The sequence below is a fragment of the Taudactylus pleione genome, unplaced genomic scaffold (assembly GCF_031769625.1).
Source record: "Taudactylus pleione unplaced genomic scaffold, aTauple2 ptg000824l, whole genome shotgun sequence".
NCBI lineage: Eukaryota > Metazoa > Chordata > Amphibia > Anura > Myobatrachidae > Taudactylus > Taudactylus pleione.
This window is the reverse complement of record NW_028285226.1, coordinates 4,186,930-4,212,496: the sequence shown is the minus strand read 5'-3', so window position 1 is coordinate 4,212,496 and position 25,567 is coordinate 4,186,930. Positions and strand designations below refer to the sequence as shown.

Genomic DNA, 25,567 nt, shown 5'->3' with positions numbered 1-25,567 from the left:
CCACTAGATGCTTGCTCATCTGTATGCATTACAGTCACTCTGCTGCATGTTCAAGGTGAATGATTGACAGCTTTATTGCAAGATCTTATGCAGCAGGTCTCTTTGGAGTATGAGAGCTGAGGAGCCAGGGGTCACTGCATGCAGCCAGTTATTAACTGTACCTTGCGGTCCAGGAGGAGATGCAGCGGGGGTCCAGGTCTCCAGGATCTCCACCTGGGCTGTTGTTTGTAGAAAAACAGCCTGGCCTCCATCTTCTCTGCTAATTGGCCGGGGTTTGCGGCTCTCATAGTGTCGGTGCAGTGCGGAGATGGATCGCGTCTGGGTGAGACCTTCTCGGCTCACAGGGCATGTATTGGATGCTGCTGGCTCCTGTCTCAGCTGCTTCCTCATCAGGTGGTGCGGTGACGGGGAGGGTGAGTGAGTGAAGCAGCTGACTCCGGGAAGGAGCTTACGGCCAGCGGCCCTAGTGCCACACAATATGTACCGGCCCGGGGGGCAGCTGGCACCCTGCCCCCCGGCCCAGCCCACCACTGTCTCTGTGTATCCACAATCACAACTCCCTGCTCCATTTGTTTGATGGTTATTTCTCTATTGTTCTGAAATTCTTTAAGTGCTTCTACTGTACCTTTGTTTTGGTGAGATTGGGAGTTCTTCTTTGTTTTTTTAGTGTGTAATGATTCAAGGTGGTACATACTATCAAAGTCTATCAGAGGTGTTTATATTGTTGTCTTTCAGATAACTGAGATTAAAGTTTGAGGGTGGCTTGTGGTTACTGTTTATGGCTTTTGTCAGCAAATTACTGTGTGGGGTAAATTTTCTAAAGGGCAATTTAGCATTTTTGTGCAATTTGGTAGCTAGTTTGAAAATCAGAGATTTATTGAAGTCAAAATCGATGCCAAATCGGCCAAAAATGTAACTATAGAGCAGTTTAGAACATCGGAATGACCATCAAAACTTTACATAGATGATGGAGATTTACTAACGGTCGGTTCTGAATTTGACCGAGAAGCATCCAAATATCGACCAGACAATAGACCTGCTTGAGGCAGGTGAGTTTGGGAGAATCACTGCACAGATCACTATGATCTTAAGCCTAAAAACAATTAAACAGCTTTATATAAACTACTTTTATATGTTATGTTACATGTGCGTCCTAGACTGTCTTTTATACCGGTATTAGAAAAGCTAATATATACGTTTGTCCAGAAAGGTTGGTGCAGCCTGGCACTGTCCATCGGGATGTGTCTGTCGCGGGTTGGACTCTGCTCTTTACCATGATCCTGCATGCCATGCACACGTGTGCAGGAACAGAGCCTTAGGGGTCTATTTACTAAGCAGTGTTAGTAGACAGAGTGAAAAGTGATAAGAAAGGGATAAGGTACCAGCCAATCAGCTCCCAACTGTCATCTCACAGGCTGTGTTTGAAAAATGACAGTTGGGAGCTGATTGGCTGGTACCTTATCCCTTTCTTATCACTTTTCACTCTGTCTCCTAACACTGCTTAGTAAATAGACCCCTCAGTCTGGTGAGATCGCCAAATGTGAGACTGAGTTCTGCAACCTGGCAACTGATCTAATTTGCTGCAAAGGCTGCCTGTTACAGACAAGTTACTGATGGGATGCGCCCAACTAGTGACTGCCTGACAGACCTACTCTTATTAATATAATCAGGGTAGATCTGAACAGAGGATGGCGGGCTTCCAGCGGTGGCCATAGGCCACAGGCTGTACGCTTTCCATGGTCTGTGGTTTGTGCACCAATGTTCTACTTCTATAGTACCGAAATCCTTTTATGAATTATTCACCGAGCCTTTACACTGGTAGATGGTATGCAGTCAAACTTTTGCCTATAAAGGAGCATCATCTCAGCAAGTTAAGTATAATTGTATTCTATAGCACTTAATGCAAAGCTATTAGCTTATGTTCTCTTACAAATAGTTGCTGTGCGCTCGCAAGTGGGTCGATGGTGGGGCACTGCGCACTGCATTCTGGGGCTCGCTACAAACGGGGCGGCTGTCGATGTTGATGCAGCTCCTCCTACAATGGACCTTTGCGGAGTCCTGTAACCTGAGACAAACAAGGGAGTGGGGGCGCCAATGCTCTTGCTGGCACAGGGCACTAAAATGTCTGTGGATGAGGATTGCAATGGGTATGGGGTGATGGATGTTGCTGACTGCTGCTGTCATGTGTGCTGCTGGTTGATAGGTGCTGTGCTTGGAGAGGGGTGCTGGGTCAGAGGCGGAACTAGCGATGGTGCTAGGGGCATCACCCAAAATCTTGCCTAGGGCATCAAACTGGTTAGGGCCGGCTCTGGCTGCACGTGTCAGGAGTCTGTCGGGATGCCGCTGTCTGTATCCTACAACTATATTAAGCTAGCTGAGATTTTGTGTGTGTGTGTGTGTCCCAGAGCCTAACCCTATCCCCCCGTGGTGCCTAAACCTAACCCTCCCCCCACGGCTAACACCTAACCAGGCCCCTCTATACTTATGTTTGGGGCGCCGGCTGTCGATATTCCGCCGAGATTTAAACAGCAGGCAAGGTAACTACATCTCTGTTCATCCATTCCCCAGAACTCACCTAATAGGAATGGAATCGTCTATGAAGAACTGCCCCTCCCCCCTCACCACCACCTCCAAGTGACTATATGGACCAGAGAGGAGATCCCTTCAATTGCTTTTAGTCTCCATTTTTGGGATCCGTATGATACACTAATACAGTTATAGATACATTTGTTGCATTGGATTCAGCACTGATCTATTGCATGGACACAGCATAAGCCTGCCTAATACCTGTAACTATGCAGACAAGGGAAGCAAAGATACATGAGCATTCTTTGCTTCATTAAGGGGCCCATTTATTCATTATTGGGCTTATGACCCAATAATTATAACTTCTTATCTCCGCTATTCGCGCCAATAACAATTAAGTATCATCCAGAAGTATCAATCTTCACAGACAGGGACAGGGGGCTCCGATAGGATCCCGTCCCTGCGATATGTATAAGTAAAGTGATCGCATTAGACTCTGATTAATGTCTTCTCACACAGGCGCTGGAAGTAAATGACAATCTGAACTGCGTGACCTTTTTTATGCCGGACATAGAGGCCCAGCTCAAAGGACTTCTAGAGAAAGAGGAAAAGGGTCCACTGTACGGAATCCCCATCTCTATAAAGGAACATGTCGGTTATCAGGTAACTATTATATTATATATTATGTCACAGGGCATCACTCCTCCCGCTGCTACATCTCCGACCCCATCTCAGAACACACTCCCTCTCACCTTCTCTGCTCTTCCTCTGACTGCCACCTGGGCTTGGTATAAAAGATAGTCAAGAATAAGATAGACAACAGATGTTAGACAGACAATAGGTTGACAGGGACAAAAGGTCAACACAGGTCGACAGGTACAAAATGTCAACAGGGTCAAATGGTTAACACAAAAATAGTAGACATTTATTTTCTAAACCCTATCCGTAACCCTCCTCTTGGTACCTAACTCTCCCTCATGGTGCCTAACCGTAACCGTCGAGGTAAGTGCGTAACCCGAACGGTCCCTTCAAGTGCCTATCCCTAACCATCTGGAAAGTGTCTAACCTTAAACAAAAAAAAAGTGCCGACCATATTAGTGTCAACATCTTGACCTTGTCAACCTTTATCAATGTCGACCTTTTCTGTGTCGACCTTTTGTCCTTGTCAACCTATTGCCTGTCTAACATTGTCAACCTTTTTCATAGCTATTATTATTATTATTATAATTTATTTATATGGTGCCACAAATGTTCCGCAGCGCCTTACCAAGTACATAAACAAATTGTAGACCAGCGACTTACAGAACAATACAATACAGGACCAGGACATGGATAATATATATATTGCTACATTAGCGACCATAACACCCAGATAAGCAACAGAGCAGGGCCGTAGCTAGGGTAGTGTGGCCGGTGCCATCGCACAGGGCACCACAGGTCAGGGGGCGCTGTTTGGGCCTGTCAAATTTCTGTTTATTATCATTCTTCCTCTTATTTCATCCCCAGCATCTCCTGGCCTCTCCTATCTCATCCCTGGCCCTTCCCCATGAAGCCATGGCCCTTTTTTGGGTGCATTATTTGAAAAATGAGGGGGGCGCCAATGCTTTTTGGCACAGGGCACCAAAAAGTCTAGTTACAGCTCAGCAACAGAGCATAAGCAACCAAGTGTTAGGTGCCCTTGTGGTGAGTAAGAAGTAGATGAAACTAAAGTAAGGAGAAGCACAAGAGGGTAGAGGGCCCTGCTCGTTAGAGCTTACACTCTAAAAGGGAGAAGACAAACAGGGGTGACACAGATGGGGTAGACGGGGAGGAAGGAGCATGTAGCAGGTTAGAATGATATCTATCTATTGACTGGAACCCTGCTTCTGTGCTCCTCCCACTTTGTCACCTCCTCCCCCTCCCATGCTACTGACTATTCTCATCTGCACTGCACTACCACTCATCTGAGTGTCCCAGGGGGAGGAGGGGGCTGGGGGCATGTAGGCTGTATTGTGGGCTATTCACAAATGAACGTGCAGGTATCGGGCTGGTGTTAATGCGTGTTGATAGTGATGACGACTGCTGTCACCAACAGACGGATAGGGGTGGTTTGGTTTGAATACAGGAGAATATTTGCATTTATTTTAGACCACGCAATGTGACAGCGGCTTCGGCAGCCTTGAGGGAAATTCTGAATCAGGATCTTAGTGCTTAAATAATGTAAAAATTGTAAATTATAATTTGGTACACACTCACTATGATACCATCAGATAACCCAATATATAACAATCCAACTTGCAGCAAGTGCCGAAGCAAATCATCATTGCTCCGATGAGGAGACAGCTGATCCAAAAATCTCCTGTCTCTCCGAGTCTTTAGGAGCAGTGAAACTAGTGCGCCTACGTGAACTAGAGTTCACACTTGCGCACAAAAGCCCTGGCATCTGGCGGAAGCAGCCAAACAGGGGTTTCGGATCCCTCTTTGCAACCCGGAACTCCTTCCAATATGGAGGAGCGAGGTGTGCGCTGCGAGCAGGAGCAAATATCATCTGAAGATGGTGAATGCTCCCGCAGGCAAGCTCCAAAAATATAGTATTTCCGGCGCTCAATGAATTTGTCTCCTCATACTAGTGTAAGGGGACAGCGGGCCATTCCCTGAGAGGAAGGTAAGCAGGAGATATCTGTGATACTAGTATATAGGGACAGCGGGCCATTCCCTGAGAGGAGGATAAGCAGGAGATATCTGTGATACTAGTATATGGGGAAAGCGGCCCATTCCATGAGAGGAAGGAAGGAAGGTAAGTAGGAGATAGATGTGATACTAGTGTATGAGGACAGCGGACCATTCCCCGGGAGGATGTGATACTAGTGTATGGGGACAGCGGGCCATTCCCCGCGAGGAGGGTAAGCAGGAGATATCTGTGATACTAGTATATGGGGACAGAGGGCCATTCTGCGAGAGGAAGGAAGGTAAGTAGGAGATAGATGTGATACTAGTGTATGGGGACAGAGGGCCATTCCCCAAGAGGAGGGTAAGCAGGAGATATCTGTGATACTAATATATGGGGACAGTGGGCCATTCCGCGAGAGGAAGGAAGGTAAGTAGCAGATAGATGTGATACTAGTGTATGGGGACAGCGGGCCATTCCCCGAGAGGAGGGTAAGCAGGACATATCTGTGATGTCTCCTGCATTACCTTTTTGATGGATGGCCTGAAAACTTATTTTCTACAAAAGCAGGTGAAAATGTCAATTTTCACCTGCTTTTGTAGAAATAAGTGATAATGAATAGAACCTTTTTTTTTTTTTTAAATATCTTTTTATTGAACAGCAATAAAACAGTTATACATTGCACAATCCAAGAATTAGAGAAAATAAAATTGTCTGATAAACGACTAGTCTGTTTCTTGGAACAAACAATATACAAACTACTGTTAATCTTTTCAAACTTTTTTGGAAAATAGTACAAATATAGATTGAAATTATGTCAAAGTACAAAGAAACAAAGTACTTGAATATAATATAATGTAGAAAATTACAAAATTACAAATACTGTATAAAAAAAATTAATATAGTACACCGTATAGAAATGCAAGTAAATATACAATCAATGTCACTCAAACTATGCAACTTATAGAGCCAGTGTAAGCAGCAATTGAATTCTGAGTTAACCAATTATCACATCAACTTCGGTATATCAGTCAATCGTTGCGTCAATATAATCTACATCAATGCAGAATTATATTAGAAAAAAGGGGGGGAGAGTTAGAATAAAGTGATAAAAGAAACAGAAGAAGAAAGAAAGGTGAAATAGAAATAGAGGGGGAATCACTGACAGAAGGTGAGAGATACCTTGTCTGGGGGGATTCACAGAGAGCTACATATAAATAGCACAAATAGGGGCATTTTAAGTGATATTTCTTAGCATAAACCATTCCGTGTGATCAAAGACTTTCCATATGTTATTCTGAATCTGGACCGGTAAACATTGTATGTATGGTTCCCATTTTTTGGAAAAAATCCGTACCCCTCTTTCGATGTTAAAGATAGCCATACGTCTCTCCGCATAAATTACCTCCAGCAGCGCAGTTTTCCATTCCATTAGTGTAGGTGCTGATTTTGAGATCCAGTAATTAAGGATAAGTTGTTTAGCTACTGTAACCATGACTCTCAGAGCAGGTTTCCATGGGCCCAAGGAGGACTCAGACTCCCATATTGAAAATTCTGCGAAAATAAGAGCTGCCGCATTTTTGGACAATTTAAGATGTATCGTATTATTTAGATAACACAAAATTTTATTCCAAAATCTATGGATCTTTCTGCAGTACCAGAGGTTATGCGAGAGAGAGGCATTAGAGCAGTCACATTTCACACAATTTCCCTCTTCCAGTGGCACAAAATGTCTCCGTTGGGCCGGGGACATATATGTACGATTTAAAATTCTAAGATGAATTTCTTGAAGTCTCGCTGACTTAAGGCAGGGTAAAACACAATCCAGATTCGCAACAAATGGCTCCAAGTCACATAATTCGGGTATCTCTGTGTGCCAAGCTTCCGCAACTGGTGCCCAAGCATGTATAGGAATTTCAATCAGGTATTTATATAAATGAGCTATTCTGAATTTGGTTGAGCGACATAAGAGTAGAATGCGACCCATTGTATCTGTGTTAATTGAGGTCCATAAAGGATTATCTAAGGATTGAATGAAATGACGTACTTGTAGAAACATAAAAAATTGTGTACGAGGGATGTCATATTTATCCTGTAATTGTACAAAGGAGAGCAAATTGCCACCCGGATCAAATACATCTTTGATGGACATGATTCCCTTTTGATTCCACATTTTAAAAAGAGGAATGTCAAGTGAAGGGGGAAAACAGGGATTACCCCATAAGGGGATGTACGGGGATGAAAAAGGATTTTTCCCCAAATGTGTATTAACCTTCAACCACGTAGTGTAAGTGTCCCAGAATAAAATATTAGAACGAAATATCTTAGGAATGTGTATTTTAGGGGTGTGTAACAAGGCTGCTGGGGCATATGGGTGAAATAATGCTTCCTCCAAGTCAGGATTAGTATAGTGATCGGTATGTAATAACCAATCAGTTATATATCGGAATATGGCAGCTTTTGCAAATGCAGAGATGCTTGGGATGCTCAGCCCTCCATTTTTTTTCAATAGGTAAGCTCGGGAACGCGGCATTCTGGGTTTCTTGTACTGCCAAATGAATTTAAAAAAGATCTGCGTAAACTTCAGTACATCCACTCCTGTTAAAGTAATGGGTAAAGTTTGTAAAAGATAGGCTAGTTTCGGGAACACCACACTCTTTATTACAGTTACTCGTCCGAGTAGAGAGAGTTTAAGATCTTTCCAATTCTGGAGTTGGGAGTTTAATCTATTTAGCAATGGAGAGAAATTAAAAGCATATAGAGAGGATAATTGAGCTGGTATAAATATACCTAAGTATTTTAATTTATGTGTTGCAATTGTGAAAAGAGAGGCTATGTGGGGATGTGTAGCTAAAAAAGTAGCTGCATCAATAGGGAGCAACTCAGATTTACTCACATTGATGCGATAACCTGCAAATGATCCAAATGTGGTAATTAGATCCAGAAGTGTAGGGATGGATCGTAGGGGGTCAGATATAAAAAGCATCATATCGTCTGCAAATAAAGACAATTTACATGTTTGGTTTCTGATAGTAATACCCTTTACCTCCGTTTCCTGTCTTATTGCTATTGCCAATGGTTCTAGCGCAATTGCAAACAAAAGTGGAGAAAGCGGGCAACCCTGTCTCGTCCCTCTCTGTGTACAGAATACAGGTGATAAATATCTATTAGTGAAAATCTGAGTAAGGGGAGAAGTATATAAGGATCGTATGATCTCAACAAAAAGGGTGGGCATACCAAACCGACGCAGAGATTCAAACAGGTGATCCCAGGTTACCAGATCAAACGCTTTTTCTGCGTCTAAAGACAACAAGAACCTGGGATCACCCGTCTCGCCCATATGCAGAGACTGCAGCACCGTAAGGACTTTCCTAATGTTTGTGACAGAATTTCTGCCACAAATAAACCCGGTTTGGTCCGGGTGTATGATAGACGGGAGAATCAACTTCAACCGCTCTGCTAAAATTTTTGTCAATAATTTATAGTCTACGTTAAGTAGAGAAATGGGTCTATATGATGAAGGCAAAAGGGGGTCTCTGCCTGACTTCGGCAGAACTTTTATAATGGCCGAATTAAAATAGTGAGGGATTATTTTACTATCCATTATGGAGTTAAATACATTAGTTAAAGTCTCTGTGATTTGGGGACGTAATATTTTGAAAAACTCCCCACTCAGACCATCTGGGCCTGGGGCCTTGAACGTCTTGAGAGATTTAACAGCCTGATCTACCTCTTCATGTGTAATTTTGCCAATCAATATATCAGCCTGTGCAGATGAAATCTGTGGCAGGGTGTGTGATTCCCAAAAAGCCTCCTTTTTAGTGATATCTATTGGGTCTTGGGAATAGAGGTTTTGGTAGTAACGGAAAAAGATATTCGCGATATCTTTGCCATTGTATTGTATGGCAGAGCTTTCATCTTTGAGAGCTGCAATATTATTATGTGGCTTGGTACCTCTCAGCATGTTTGATAGGAGTCGGCTAGGTTTGTTGCCGTATCGAAAGAAATGTAATTTACCTGAGTATACATATTTATCATCCATTTGAGTGAGGATTTGATCAAAGTGTAACCTGCACTCACCATATGCGGCTCTAGTCACCGGTGAGGGTGAAGCTCTTAGAGCTTGAAATGCGGATGTTAAGGCCGTCTGTGCAGATCTATAAGTGGCGTCCTGTTCAGCCTTATATTTTGTCATAAAGGAGATAATTTCCCCCCTAATCACCGCCTTAGCAGTTTGCCAATATAAACCTGGGTTATCTTTATGTATTTGGTTGTTCATTTCGTAATTGGCCCAAGCAGACTCTAGCATTGACTTAAATTTAAGGGATGAGGCTAATTTTGCCGGAAATCGCCATTGGGAGTATGAACCCAAAAGGAATTTCCCCTGTACATCCACCCACACCGGCGCATGATCCGAAATAGCTATAGTTTCAATCGATGTATCGATAATCATTGGGGATATTGAGTTAGATAAGTAAAAATAATCAAGCCTAGAAAAGGCGTTATGAGTGGCTGAGTAGTACGTGTATTCCAGATCAGTGGGGTGTCTCATTCTCCACACATCTAATAAATTCAATTCTTTGGCTATATAATTTAAACCTATTTTTGGTTGTTTGGGGGAGGAATGAGAGAAAGTTTTCCTATCTAAGGTTGGGGAAGCGACCAGATTGAAATCACCCCCTAATATAATCTTAGAATCTGCAAAAGAATATAATTTGTTAATCAATCCTAAGAAAAAAGATTTATCATATATATTGGGACCATAGACATTACACAAACAATATCTAGTGCCGTCTAGCGTGACATCCATAAGAATGTATCGGCCCTCTTGGTCCACATCAGAGGAGTGAATATCGAATTGAATACCCTTGCGTATTAGGATTACCACTCCACGTGATTTAGAACCAAATGATGATGACGCCAGTACCCGGTGGTGCAGTGTGTTTAGCTTGGCGTGTTCTGTGGGAGTTAAATGAGTCTCCTGTAAATAAGTGATATCGGATTTAAGCTTATTAAGATATGTCAATATGCGCTTTCTTTTCACTGGTGAGTGAATCCCCCTGACATTCCAGGTGCAAAACCTAAGGTGGGAATGCATCACAAGGTGTGGAAATTAGGTAATGCAAATAGTAAAAAAATGTAGTATAAATGTTAATATACTCCCCATAATACCGGTTGGTGTTAGGTAGGTTCATAATAATATGAATGTCGGCTCTAGTATAAGTCATAAATAAGCTATGAAGGGCATGAGCTTCGTGATTCATACAGTATAAAGAAACAAATAAACAAATGGACATAGACATAAAAAGAAAATAAAGAAAGACGCTGATATGCATAGATTGCGAATCAAATGCAAACATATAACCAAAACTATAGTCATTGATCTCAGCCTATTGAAAAGGAAAAAAAATAAATAAAAGACAATAGTCTTAATAATAACTATAAAGCAACGTCACAAGTATATATGTAATTATAACCCTAAATCAGATTATAAACATATTTTTGAAGAAAAGGGTAAAACCTGGTAAAGGCATCAAAATAGGTATGGGACATCTTCCCGTAATCAATCATTATGGTCCATCGTGGAGGGGTCCGAGGACTCTTTTACTTCGTTAAGGAAAGCCTGGGCGTCAGCAACTTCTGTGAAATCTTTAGGGCCTTGAGATGAGAAAATGCGAAGTCTAGCTGGGAATAAGAGCGCGAAGCGAGTCCCTGATTGGATGAGCTGAGAGCAGACAGGGGACATATTTCTGCGTGCTCTGGCAACCTCCGCGGAGTAGTCCTGGAACAAGAGGATACGTTGGCCATCCCACTGAAGAGGGCCCTTCTGTCGAGCAGTTGACCATATCAGATCCTTGTGACGAAAATTTAAGCACTTGAAGATAACAGCTCTAGGGCGTGAGATGTTAGAATCGCGAAAGGGACCTAATCTATGTGCTCGTTCTATCTCAAAGTTATTCAGTTCAGCCGAGATGCCGAGTAGCTCAGGGAGATCGGTTTGAAGAAATTTAGTGAGATCGTTGCCTTTAATCGTTTCCTTAAGACCCAGAAGTCGCAGGTTGTTGCGTCTGGACCTATTTTCCAGATCGTCTACCTTGGATAGTAATTGTTGTTGTGTGGTCGACATGGTAGCAACTTGTTGTTTTAGTTCCGAAAGTTCATGAAAGTTGACTCCGATCCTGTTTTCATTTTCACGCACTTGTTGTGAGACAGAGGACATTTGCGTCTTAATATCCGCCAGTGCCCCCATGAATTTATCCGCTTGGTTTTGCAGTAGTGGTTCCACTGTTTCTTTAATGGCTCTAACTATCTCTGCATATGAGAGAGGAGCAGGAACCGGGCCCATTGTGTTATGGGTAGTAGCGGGTTCGGAACTATGTGTGTGTGGCATGTTTTCCACAGGGTCTGTAGGTTGATCTGTACGTTTGCTACTACCCCTGGCTCGATTTGCCTTGGGGGTGGGCTGTGAAGCCATGAACTTATCCATGTAGAGATTGGTCTTAATTTTCACCAGGTTATGATAATACTGAGGAGTGTGTTGCTTAGAAATGGCTGTGATCACAGACAGGAGATCCTTTACATTTCAAATAATTGTGAAGTAACTTGAAAAATAGGGCTGGAGCACCATCTGGTGGTAGAAGCTGGCACTGTAACTATTCCCCAGAGTAAAGGATATGTACATAAATATTGCCAAATTTATCATCAGCTATAGCTGGGGATTCAAAAGAAGTATAGAGTTGCAAGACTTCTGTTTATAAGCAGCTGTACGTTCTCCAGTATAGGGCTTTAACTGGTAACACACAGTACCTTGTCTCCTGTATATGCAGTGTCTGCAAAATGGCGCCGTCTGTAAAAGGACCTTGAAAGGAGCCAGCGTCTGCCTTCTGCAATTATGATGTGCGGTCGCGGGGACCCGTCCAGCGGCGTCCCTGTGTGTTCCCCTTGCTGCTCGCACCCACCAGCTGACTGTCTGTGAGCCAGCGTCGCGGGGTTTGGCAGTGGACCAGGCGCGATGCAGGAGCCGGGAGGCGAGGGCCGGAATCCAGCACCACGCACCGCGTCTGCAGTAGGCCGCGAGGTCCGGCAGCCCGAGTCCGGGAACCAGGATCCCGCTAGGCAATGGGAACACCCGCCTTGGGGGCAGAGATGGCTTGTGGCGGTAGGAGAGCCAAGAAGCACCGCGCACGGCCGGAGGGACTGGATCAGCAGGCTCAGTCGTAGCGGAGCCCCGACTCCATGCAGCTTTCCTCCTCGGCTTCCAGGCCACGCCCCATGAATAGAACCTTTAATAAAAGGCTCAAACTGATTCACCTGTGAATCACGGACGCCCTTTTAACAGCACCTTTGTTGGATTTTCAGGGCCATCCTTCCACTTGCGGCCTTGTGCAGTACCTCGATGATGTGGAGGAAGAGGACAGCGTCCCGGTAAAGGTTTTTAAGAAACAAGGAGCCATTGTGTTTGCCAAGACAAATGTTCCTCAGACTCTTTTATGGTAAATTCAAGAAGTCTCTGCTGTTTCTGCTGGTAGTTCCTATCCCCAGGTCTATGTGATCTGGGTGCTCGATGGCAGTGTACCTAGCTGCCTAGTCAGTGTTCCACGTGGCTCAGACTCATCCCATGCAAACTGCACAAAATGTGTCCAAATCTACATCAGCCCCAGTATCTCTATAGTTCAAGTTTCCCAACTTCAGTCTTCGGGGACCATCAACAGTGCATGTTTTCCAGATCTTCTAGTCTGTACAACGTACTGTTAGGGAACTCTGAGGACTGAGGATGGGAAACACTGCTGTAGTTCCACATGTGTCTAGCTCAGCTCATCTCCCACTTGAAACTCTGCTTATTGTATCTCGTATCTGCTGCTCTCTCTCTGTAAGCCTGATTCTCGTGATATGTAGCTGACTGCCCATACACAGTCAATATTCTGAATGTGGTCGCATTTGGACCTGAGTGTGACTTATATTCGGGTCCTGTATCTGTACTATTAGTCCTCATCTCCTCGTCCATCCAGTCAGACAAGGTCAGAACTATCCTGTTGGGCTTGAACTCCATTGAGGCACTGATCATACTGATATAGACTTCTTAGTAGTTTGGTTGGGGTTGGATTTTAAACTACTTAAACTCAATTCATTGCACTTCTATTATCTCACACTCTTCACACATAGATCCCATGGGATTGGAAAGATCATTTATTGTTTCTTGCCCTGGAGTGCAGCTAACAGTCACCCTTACTATGGGGCACAGTCCACTAAGCAGTGCTCAGTCTTATGCTGGCTACACACTTAACGATGAGTACCCAGCCGATGTCAAGTAAGGCGGATCCAGGTGGCAGTTCTGACATCGGCAAGTGAGTATGCCGGGAGTGACTTCGGGGGCCATTCAGCAGCATGGCCCCCAGTTGACGATATTGCCTGTTGGACCTGCATGCAGGTCCGATGGGTGACTACGCTGCCGATGCCCAGGAGCCAGCATCGTCAGTGACATAGTGGATGCACACTGCCCGATGTGGACGATATATAGTCCGATCCACAATATCATCTAGTGTATACCCGGTTAAAGGGGATTTGAACAGGATTTACACATGTCCATCCACTACTGGCAGAGGATCATGGGTAAGGTAATGCATACACAACTCTTTACCAACAGTCTGCACATGGAGAACACTGGACTGTAAAATCTACTCTTGTTATGTGAAACTCTTATATGTACATAATATATAATTTCCATCCTTTGCTGAATATTCTAATCACGCATCCATTATCTACATTTTCTGTATTAGGAATTTATTCCAATGCTATGTACTATTACATAATACTCTCTACCGCTTTCTCCTACTGTAGCTGTGAAACCAGTAACCCAATATACGGACACACACTAAACCCCCATAACAGAGCCAAGGGGGTATCAGGATCTTCCGGTGGGGAGGGGGCATTGATTGGTGGTGGAGGTTCAATTCTTGGTATTGGAAGTGACCTTGCTGGCAGCATTCGCCTCCCGTCCAGTGTTTGTGGAATTGCTGGATTTAAGCCAACTTCAAGCAGACAGAGGTGAGCCCTATTCCTCCTGTATATATTGTTATAATAATTTCCTACGGTCTGTCCCGTCTCCTCAATGCACACGGAGTGTATGCCGATGTGTGAGCCCTGACCGCTCCCATTGCTAGGGCGAAGGAACAGACCTAGCAAAGGAGGACTAGACGCCGGGAACGGGGTACCTAGTATCAGAGGAGCAGTGTGGAACCATGACGCCCGGAGAAAGTGCATGTCGTAGCGCCCCCTCCCTGTACTCAACTGTGCCAGTGGGGTATGGCCAGCCTGCGGGGGAATACTGAAGTGAATATAAAAACAGCAAACAGTGGCAGTATCACATTGGGTGTTGAGGTCCCATTGGGGGAATAGAATGCTTCGGTAATGCACTGTCTGACATTAAGGGGTAGCTGCTTTGGCACTGCTTTCTTTATGTATAGCACCTAGAATCTAGCTTTTATCTCATTTGCATCATTGTTATTAGTCAATAGAGGAGATAGTATTATATATTCTGATCACCTATGGGAAGCTCCATTCTCAGCTATGCTCCTACTTCACTAATATACATTGCACCTATATTAATGTGAGTACAACTAACCATGTTCTGTCTACCACTATCATTCCAGGTCTCCTAATACAGTGGGCTCTATTTACTACAATCCGCATATTGAATGCGGATTGTAGTGTGATATTACCGAGTGAATTCGCATTGCGAATTCAGGCAATATCACATGGATTTACTATAAATCCCTTGCAGGGACAGAGCTTGCGATAAAGCTCTGTCCCTGCGGATCCCATCCGCACTCTAGTCGCGGTATTTTCGGAAAAAATACCGCAACTAAGAGCCCGCGCATGCGCCGACCGACCACTGCTACTACCCCCCACCGACGCTAAGCCCCGCCCCCCGGCGCTAAGACCCGTCCCCCGCGATCGCAGACCCCCGCGACCCCCCCTCCCCCCCCCCCGCGGCCCCCCCCTCCCTTCATTATACTTACCTGCATCCTCCTGGCCTCCAGTGGTCTTCTCCGGGCTTCCCGATCAGGTGATCTCCCATACTGCACTGGGGCCCGATCACCTGATGACCGGGCCCCAGTGCACTGTGGGAGACCAGCTGACCGGAGAGGAGCCATCACCGGAGGCCCGATCACCGGTCCCTGGATTCAGGTAAGTAAAAAAAAAAATGTTTAATTTTTTTTTTCTTTTTTTTACAGCAATCAGCTTGCGGTCTATTTAGACCACATAGCTGAATACTGGTACCGGCTCCCGCCTCTACTCTCCCTGTTAGAGCAGAGTGGGAGCCCGGTAACCGGGGGAGACCCTGGATAACGCCACCTCCAGGTGGCGTTATTATCACAGGGCTTCCCCCGGTATTTTTTTACAATTTATTTGTAGTAACTTTCACACAGATCACATTTCCCATTACAATTATGGGAAATGCGATCTGCTTTACTAAAAATAAGTGATACTGGGGGTTGGAGTAGAATTTTACTAATTCTACTCCAATTGCCCTGTAATAAATTCAGGTGAAACTAAAATAATGTGAAAAGGGTGTGAAAACACCCTTTTTCACTTTATTTTAGTAAAAATAATGTTAATAAATAGAGCCCAGTATCTTTTAAAAGATCTTTTAAATAACATTTTGTGGTCATGCCTAGGAACACCTCATTACTTTACATAGCAAAGCAGTGAGTTTTTTTTAAAACTCATACCTGCCAATAAGAAAAGGAGAGGGGTGGTGACAGAAGCCAATAAGAACGGAGAGGGGAGGGGCAAAGAGCCGATCCCATGGTAGATAGGGGAGGGAATTAAAGAGGTGAGAAGTGAATGTAATTAATCTGACAGTAAAGGAGAGGTGACAGAAGATGATCACAGAGGAGGGGGGGCCGGAGGGGAGACAATCTGGGCAGCTTGAGGGAGCATGAAATCTAGAAACGGATCTCCAATCTGTAACTTATTTAGGATATAGAGCAAAGAAACCGAGATAAAACTAACAGGCGGCCGTCATACTGTGCAGCGCCCCAAGAATTCCCGGGAAACCTGAATGGCGCCCTCTGTCCATTTTGGCGCCCAGAGCTCATGCTCCACTGGAACCACCCTCGCTATTCCCCTGCCTAGTATCAGAGGGAGGCGGGTGAGAACAGTACAAGCAGCTGCAACACTGCTGGGGCAGGGTGGAGCAAAGCTGGGGAGGTGATAGCATATGCCGGGGCCAATATACTTGTTAATATAATAAATATATATCACTAAATTAAAAAGAAAGATAGGGGGCGCTCCATAGTGCATAAATGTTTTAATTGCATAAAAACATTAAAAGGACCCTCAGTTACAGGTGTAGTACCAAGTATAGGACAGTGTAGGCTGGTTACCACATGATTCCATGCAAAATTTCCATCGGCAATACTGCTCACCACCCACTCAGGAATGAACTCGAGTCCACCATCCATGCCGGGCCTGTCTGGGAGTGTCGTTGCATGGGGTTAAGTGCAAAGACGCTGAACCGCTCGCAGGGGCGTATCTACAATGGGTGCAGGGTGTGCGGGGTACACGGGCCCCTGGGTCCAGGGGGGCCCCGCACTGCACACCCATTTTCCTGGTGACCTGTGCAAACTCTATAGACTCTGGGCACACCCTAGTGCCCAGAGTCTATAACTTCGGCGCTGGCCGCGCACAACTCACCGGAGAGAGAGGAGAGGGCCCGTGTCGGAGACTGCACACGGGCCCCCTCCTCTCTAGAAACGCCCCTGACCGCTCGCATACTCATATTCAGATGGAGAACCTGCCCATTCCATGGGGCTGGTCATTAATAAAATAGTGGAGAAGATATGTTTTAGTGTTCAATGAAAATATAATTTGTTTTGATGTTCAGCGATATATATATAATTAGTAGTCGAGAGAAGAAAATTCAACAAAAACATAAAATTAATTCCAGACATCAAGCAATATCCTAGTAATTAAAATTCCTAGAGATTGTTTAATTCTATAGTGTCATTCAGTCCCAAACGGGTGAGGATCTGTAGCCAAAAAATCCAATAGGCTTCTCTCTTACAGAAAAGGCTACAGCGATCTCCTCCCCTATTGGTCACTTTAATGTTCCCGGGGGCTGATTCACTACCTTACGCAACTGCGATTACGCACCCAATCGGCTAATTATTATCGGGACTGTGGGGAGGCGAACGGTGGTGTGCCAGTGCATTTGAACGCCGTTGCTGGGGCGTGCATAAATTATCCACTGCGATGGCCTACGCAGTCTGAGATCTCATAGTGTGCATTGTTAGCAATTTCTGATGTGCGCGAGGCTGCGATGGTACTCAATTGTACCGATGGTTTTGCAGGCTTGCTAAACATTACGGATGTGTGCTGAGTATAGTGGGCCTCCTTGGGAAGTGCTGCGAGGGCATGGCGATCGCAATGTATTAGCATACTATCGTAGTTGAACTGCGTGCGTAATTGCTATTGCATATGTAATTGCTTAAGGTAGTGAATCATGCCCTCAATTCCTTTGATGGAAGCATTTTTTAGAGAACCATTCTGATATAATGTAATTTGTCTGGATATTTATTTAAAATTCTTCTATGTAGCATAAAACGGGTGTGCAATGGTCTTATGGTGCGGCCCACAAACTGTAGTGAATCATTCTTGACCAATATATTCCAAAACAAAACATTTAATTTTATGCTGTAGGTAGCAACTTTTTTTTTTTAAGTACACAATCCACAAACTGAAATCGTTGAGCAGATCCTGGAGCAATTCCCAAGAATGTACAGTGGGTAGAAATGGGCCAATCTATATGGACTATGACAAAGTGCTGCCAGCCCCTCACCAGTTTCTGATCCTCCTCCTCTTCATCAGTAGCAGCCATGAGCAGAGTTCCCTGGGCTAATGTCCATCACTTCTTTTGCAGGGGATTCCTAGTGAATTCCAAGGTTCCCGTTAGACCCAATTCCCCAGGTAACCCAGCACAAATAATGGTGCATAAACTATTTACAACTGGACCGATTCGTACAGTATATGAGAATATGAATTTCTAGCAGAATGCATGGTCAGAGAATTGTAGGTACGGTAATATCAGTTTCTAGAACAATATTTGGTCAAGATGGATGGGATTATATTAATTTCTAGCACAATATTCAATCATGGTAGATGAAATAACATCAATATGCACTAAAGACATGTAGTCAGGATTTAAAGTTAAATAATAATTGTTAGCCCTATATAATATATAATATTTCATTTTGCAGCCTTCGTGGAGTCCGTGCGTGCATTGATGGAATGACTGCAGGTAAAATTTGCATATTATTTGTGGATGAATAGATGTTGGAAATTGTATCTGGTTGGTTTAATTTAATATTGTATGTTATGGCGGGCATAAATTATGCAATTATGAGCCCAATATGTAGATTATCGGTGGAATAGGCCGATAATTGCATAGAGTATTGTGACCAATAAATCTTCCAACATGCACTGCTGCGGCCAGGGCCGGCTCTTCCACTAGGCAAGCTTAGGCAGCTGCCTAGGGGCGCCGGCCACTGGAGGGCGCTTCTGAGTCCGCCCTAACTACGGAGGGTGCGACTGCTGTGGGGACCCGCCGGCCCAGCGATCGCACCCCAGCGCTGGGATCGAGTATGGGATCCCATAGCGCAGGAACAGCAGCAGCATTGTGTAAGATGTGTCCCGCTGGGGACACATCTCAACAAGCGGCAGTCAGTGCTGGGACTGAGCTGGGACTAGCATCGGGTCCCGCACTGCAGTTCAAAGTTGGCACTGGTCGCCAGCCAATCCTGGCTCGTAGACCAGCTGCCAATCAAGAATGGGAAGCTTCTTAAGACTGGCTCGGCTGCGAGCCAGACGCTGCTTTCCAGCCAATGAGAAGCTACCAAGTGTCAGCTTCTCATTGGCTCACGCCCGGCGCCGGATTTGAGTGAGTGATACCGAGTGAGTCATACCCCTGCAGTGGCGGACTCAGGAGGGTGGCACTGAGGCACCTCCCCTGTCATTCTTGGGCACTTTTTTAAAAAATTACTTTACAGGACTACAGCATAGTACTGAGTCTGTCGGCTTGGCAACAGCTGCCTTCCTGACTTTTATGTGACATTATGCCGCGCACCCTTGATGAGATTAGGAGCCGCCTGTCATGAGTAGAGGAGGAGCCACGGCGCAGCCACTGGAACTGCTGTCTGCGACAGGCACAGAGAGCAGCAAACACTCAGGAGAAGCCCCGGCAAGTGCTGCTTCTGTTGTAGAACACACAGCACCACGGCTCCGCCCCCTCACACAGCACCACGGCTCCGCACCCACACACAACACAGCACAGCAGGGCTGGGGTCCAAGGTCAGCCTGACAGAGATGACAGCCACTGCAGCAAGAAGAAACTACTGTATACATATACTGATACAGAGCTGTCACTTGTTGACAATCAGTGCAGAAATGATGTGCATTGACTGTCAGTGATTGACAGCTCATAGCCTACTTATTAATATAGTTTATTCTTGCATCTCCTGGCTCCTGTCCCTCGGACCCTCACTGATAAAGGTTTGTGCTGCTAATGCTAACGTGAACTTTTAAGTAAATTCAGATTTTTATTTTATTATAAACTACTGATTGATTGATTGTTTTTTTGGGGAGGCGAGGGGAAATGGAGACACAACAAAAAGGGGGAGGGTACTAGCGGGTATTGCACACAGGGCCACTTGTTTCTTAAAACAATATATTAATAAATTGTTAGTATTCTGTATTAATAAAACATATCTATATTAGTGCTGTTATTGAGGTCATGTGACAGATTGTAATCAATGATATATTTTAACAGGAGCAGAAAATGGCCTCTAAAGCTGGGTACACACCATACGACGGTGTGACCAAACGATGTGTCAAGCGATGTAACAATACATCACATGCGCCGTACACAGGGGCATCAAGAGGGGGGTGGAGCGGGTACAAGTTAACAGGTTTTTTTTGGTGAAAATAACTAGTCCCAGCAATTTGGGGTACATGAAAATGGGTGCTAGCATATTTTAAAGTTGCTAAAGTGAAGTTTTAAAAAACGTAAAATATCCACCTGCCGCAATCTTAAAAACACCTGGGACATACTTGGGGACCCCCTTGGAGTCTATTTCGCTAGTTTTTAAGTTTGTCCCCCAAATTTCGAATTTTTCGCCCCCAAAATTAAAGTAAATTTTTGGGGTGATCTAAAGTATTTTTTTAAACTTTTTTTGATGCAGTTTACCTTTGCGGATCTGTCCCAAGCTTGCAGGGGGGTTCTCGCTACTTTGCACCCCAAAACACCTATTAATAGGCGGAACTTTTTCGCCTATTCCAATACATTGACTTTCCGCAGCGGCGAAAAGTCTATGGAATTCTGGGCCTGATTCAGACCTGCTCGTGAGTGCACAGCACTCGCAAGCAGGTCAATGGTCCCCCCCTGCGCACGCTGGAGCCGGCTCCGGCGTGCGCATGCGTGAGACCCGGCCAGCGACGGGCGCTCCGTCGTTACGGGTCTCGCACCAAAGCGGGGCAGCTTGCCCTGTTTTGGAGGCGGGCAGGGGGGGTTGGCTGGGCAAACGGAGGCGTTCCTGCAGGAATGCCTGCCGTTTGTGGGCGGCCCTACTGACATCACTCGTGATGTCAGTAGGTGTACTTCCTGCTCTATTAGAGTAGGAAGTCCACTGGGGCTTGCGGCCACGAGACCCTACCACAAGGGTCTCGTCGCAAGCACGATGGTCTTGACCATCGCGACCATCACCTGGCCGCTCGCATAAGCTGTGGGTGGTCTTCCACAGCTATGCGAGCGGCCAGGAGGCTGTCTTTAAAAAAAAAAAAGGGACGCCCTGATTCAGAGCGAGCGCTCTCAAAGAGCGTCCGGCTCTGAATCAGGCCCTGAATACGGAGGAAACTTTTCACATGGCGAAATGACGTCACTCGCAATACTTTTCCGCAGAAACTGACTTTTCGCCGCTAATTGAATATGCCCATTAATCCACTGAGCTGCTCAAAGTAAAAGTAGAACTATATACCATATATATTGTTGTATATGATACAATTATCTATATATACGGACCCTATATTCACAGTGAGCACATGGGCCACACTCCCTCACACAGTTGGCACCCCCCCCACACCACACATGTCAATCATGGTGCCCCCCCCCTGTAATTTTTTCCTGGATCCGCCCCTGTACCCCTGTCATCCAAAGTTACCAGCGTCGCGGATCCTTGACAGGCAGTTGTTCACCTGATGAGCTGGTTCAGGGGTGGGACAACTGCTGCTCTGCTGTCGGTACTCTTGGATGCAGAAACAAGAAGACGCAGCTCAGCTGCTATGACTCTCCTGTTCAGGAGCATCAGCCATAATACAGCCTAGACAAGCTCCCAATTAAGGGAACCCTGGAGATCACTCCACAGCTCAGTGGGGAAGAAGGGGTGTGTAGTGTGCTGCTGGGGGGCTATTCAAATTTCCATACCCCCACCTCTAAATTCCCACTTCGAGCACTGATTTTAGTATAACTTAAATGTATTAAAGAGCTTTTGGAGCAGTTTTCATAAAAACTACTCCACGGCCCTTAAATTTGCACTGTTTTAGTAGGCATATCGCCTTACCCATACCTGGAAGGGAAAATGTGATCTGTTTCAGATTACTAAAAGAAATTGTGAAAAGATGCAGGGGATGGAGTCCTGCTATAATAACGCTATTTAGAGATGGCGTTATGCAGGCTTTTCCCCCATTTTCCCATCTCCAGCTCAGCCTTCCCTGCCTGCTGACAGGAAAAGCAGGGCCTGGAGCAGGCTTCTGTAATCAGCCATGTGTGTCTGATAGACCACAGGCTGATTACATAGAAAAATAATCAGAATAAAATAAATAAATAACACTCACCTGCACCAGGGGCTGGTGATCAGTGAGCTCCTTCGGGACTCCTGTCAGCTGATCGCTGGGCTCATGCTCTGTGACCCCAGTCAGCTGCTCCTTTGTGCTGTAATCTGAGATACCGGTACACAGCACAGAGTATTATATGTCTGTTACTTCAGTGAGGGTAATGGGGTACAAGAGAGGTACACTTTTAATGGGAGTCAATGGTGACATTAAAAACGTGTAAGAGAGGGTGCATATTTGTACAATGTGTGTGTTATATCTATGACAGTAATAGGATGTAACAGGTACTGTGTACATGTGTTGCATGTGTGTTATTTCTATGATAGTAATAGGATATAAGAGGTACGCATTTGTTGCATGTCTGTTGCACAGATAGTAATACATTATATTGGGGTTGGACGTTTTTTTGGTATCTCCTATTGCCCAGACTGCGATGGAGTGTAAAAAGGGTGAACATTTATTATGTATCTGTTATTTCAGTGTCACTATGCACAGGACCTATGGCGAGAGATGTGGACGCTTTGGTACTTTCCATGAGGGCTCTATGGTGTGATGAGTTTTTTCGCCTGGACCCAAATTTGCCACCCCTTCATTTCAATGAGGAGGTAATGAGACACACACACATATATAATAGGTGAGGAGTGTATGGGGATAGGGGAAGGGCTCCCTAACTCTGATGTTCCCATGGGAGGAGTGAGATTTATACCGATTTCCACAGAAAACCATAATAATATCATGTTTACAGCAGAAAACGGGGTATATCTTTCGGGAGCTTAGTACAGAATTTATAATTCACTTAGTGACCAACACTACGACACACCCTCATCTCGCTGATCTTTGTTCTATAGATTTACTCCTCTACCAAACCTCTCCGAATTGGATATTATGAAGAGGACGGATATTTCCAGGCGAACCCCGGTATGAGACGAGTTCTTCTAGAAACCAAACATCTTCTAGAGGATGCTGGACACAAGGTGAGAGGAGCACACAGATGGGGCCCTTTCTGGTACATGTCAAGGTTAAGACTGGCCCACAGAGCAAACCCCTGGTAGGCCCTACTGCCTGGGGGCCAATCTCTCCTCTAGGGATCAGGTTCCAAGCTGTGAACTTGAATTATACATTATACATATGTTATAATTCACAGGACTATGATGTATTTTCTATAATGCATAGCTGTTCTTAATCTGGTACATTATCATGCATGCACTAGCAGTATTTACTATATATATATATTTTTGGGCAGTTCGACATGGTGCCTCTGCGAAGCAACTTTGTAAACTGTCAAGTGGTCCTCTGCCCATACCTTTGTGAAGTTCTATTCCTTTGATACCTTCGCCTCTTCTGTTGGGACTTTTGTGAGAAGAGTTCTCAGTGCAGCTCAGGAGCATTCCCTCCCTTAGGAGATTACCTTTGGGATATCCCAGGGTAAAGCCTGTGTCCCCTATGGAGAAAGAAGAAAAGGAGATTTTTTGGACCTGTATGTGACTCGTTCTTCCTTCTCCTCCTTCTTGCTTTAGGCATGTTAACTTAACTGAGTTGCCTGTGGCTGGGAGAGGGTCATGGGGGTGAGGGAGCAGGGGCTCATGGGTAAAGAGTTTTAACTATTTGGTGCCTAGACTCCTACTCACCAACCTATACCAAGCGTAAAGCCTGTGTCCTATGGAATTGAAGAAAAGGATTTAACAGGTAAGCACATAAATGTCCTTACTAGAATATTCCGTATTTTGGAATAATTGCATACCATAATGAAATATCTTGGGAATGAGACCCAAATCTAAACAGACCTCATTTATGTTTTATATACACCTTATACACACAGCCTGCAGGTAGTTTTATACAATATTTTCAATAATTTTGTGGCTCAAACAAAGTTTGTGAACATATGTAAAATTAATTTATGTTTTATATATACCTTATACACAAAGCCTGAAGGTAATTTTATACAATAATTGTAATAATGTTGTGCCTTAAACATACTTTGTGTACATTGAACCATCAAAAAGTATAGGTTTCAATATCTCAGTCATGTGAAACAAATTCAATATTTCGTAATATTCCGTATTTCAGAATATTTGGATATGGGAGACTCAACCTGTACTACATTATTGCACTTTCTATCCTCACCTATAGACTGTCTCCTGTATTGCATTTACATGCTTCTGAGTGTCCTTTGCTTTGCCAAGTCTCATTTGGTAAAGTTTTCTTAGGAATAATTTTCTGTTTAAACTGGATCATTCATGCAGCTTCTGTAGTGCATCCCACATGCCCTTTGCAGTATTCTCGTGCCAGGTATGGTGACTGGGATGCATGGTGCCTGGTCCTATAACCTTGCTTCTTTGATCAGTCATCAAACAAACATAGAAGGTTTATGAAGCAAAACTGTAGTATGAACAGTGCCGGTTTCTCACCATACAGACACAGCATAACTAGTAACTAACATGGAGTCGATTTGCACTAGACTGAAAGACCATCTAGTAACATGTTGGTAACAGCACCACCTGCAGTACCTCCAGTGTAACTACTTAAGCAATGTTAAGACTAGAATTGTTGTAGTATTCCAACAACAATTTCCTCTTCACTTCTACATTTACTGCTTACATTACTTATATTTCACCAATTTTAGATTATATAAAATTATTAAAATTAAATTTTTCTTTTCAGCTCATCTTGTTCAGGCCTCCACGAGTGGGTTATGCATATGAGCTGCTCTGGAAGGCGTTTCTTGGAGACAAAGGGAAAACCGTAGCAGATAAGTTGTAAGTGGCATGTGCTGAGTACAAGTAGTGAAAGCTGGATATTAGGGTGAGGGGTAAATACATTTAAACATAGCACCCTGGAAGAATAATCATTTATTTATATAACACCACCAATTTACTCAGCACTGTACAGAGAATATTTGGGTTTCATATCAGTCCCTGCCCTGTTGTAGCTTACAGTCTAAAGGGGGATGTACCAAGCCTTGGAGATACAGTGGTGTTTTAAAGTTTGTGAACCCTTCAGAATTTTCTATATTTATGCTGAAATTTGGCCTAAAACTACCTCAGATTTTCACACTAGTCCTAAAAGTAGAGAAAGAGAAGCAAATCAAACAAATGAGACAAAAAAATAGACGTGCTCATTTGTTCATTGAGGAACATTATCCAATATCACATATCTGTGAGTGCCAACAGTATGTGAACCTTTGCTTTCAGTATCTGGTGTGACCCCCCTTGTGCAGCAATAACTGCTTCTAAATGTTTCCGATACTTGTTGATTAGTCCTGAACATCGGTTTGGAGGAATTTTACCCCATTTCCCCGTACAAAACAGCTTCAACTCTGTTATGTTGGTGGGTTTCCTCCCATGAACTGTTCGCTTCAGGTCTTTCCACAACGTTTCGATTGGATTAAGGTCAGGATTTTGACTTGACCATTCCAAAACTTAAAATGTATTCTTCTTTAACCATTTTTTGGTGAATGACTTGTGTTCTTTGGGACGTTGTCTTGCTGCATGACCCACGTTCTATTGA

General features: G+C 44.4%; 1 protein-coding gene across 1 annotated transcript in view; it reads left to right on the top strand.

Annotated features, from left to right (window-relative positions):
- Window positions 1–307: 307 nt before the first annotated feature.
- The window catches only part of LOC148474671 (fatty-acid amide hydrolase 1-like), a 47,501-nt gene continuing 22,241 nt past the window's right edge, over window positions 308–25,567 (top strand). The window contains exons 1-8 of the mRNA XM_088458289.1: window positions 308–322; window positions 3,046–3,189; window positions 12,533–12,666; window positions 14,012–14,218; window positions 18,436–18,476; window positions 22,541–22,665; window positions 22,909–23,034; window positions 24,722–24,816. Of these exons, the coding sequence (XP_088314415.1) occupies window positions 308–322; window positions 3,046–3,189; window positions 12,533–12,666; window positions 14,012–14,218; window positions 18,436–18,476; window positions 22,541–22,665; window positions 22,909–23,034; window positions 24,722–24,816 (887 nt within the window). The remainder of the gene's footprint in view (window positions 323–3,045; window positions 3,190–12,532; window positions 12,667–14,011; window positions 14,219–18,435; window positions 18,477–22,540; window positions 22,666–22,908; window positions 23,035–24,721; window positions 24,817–25,567) is intronic.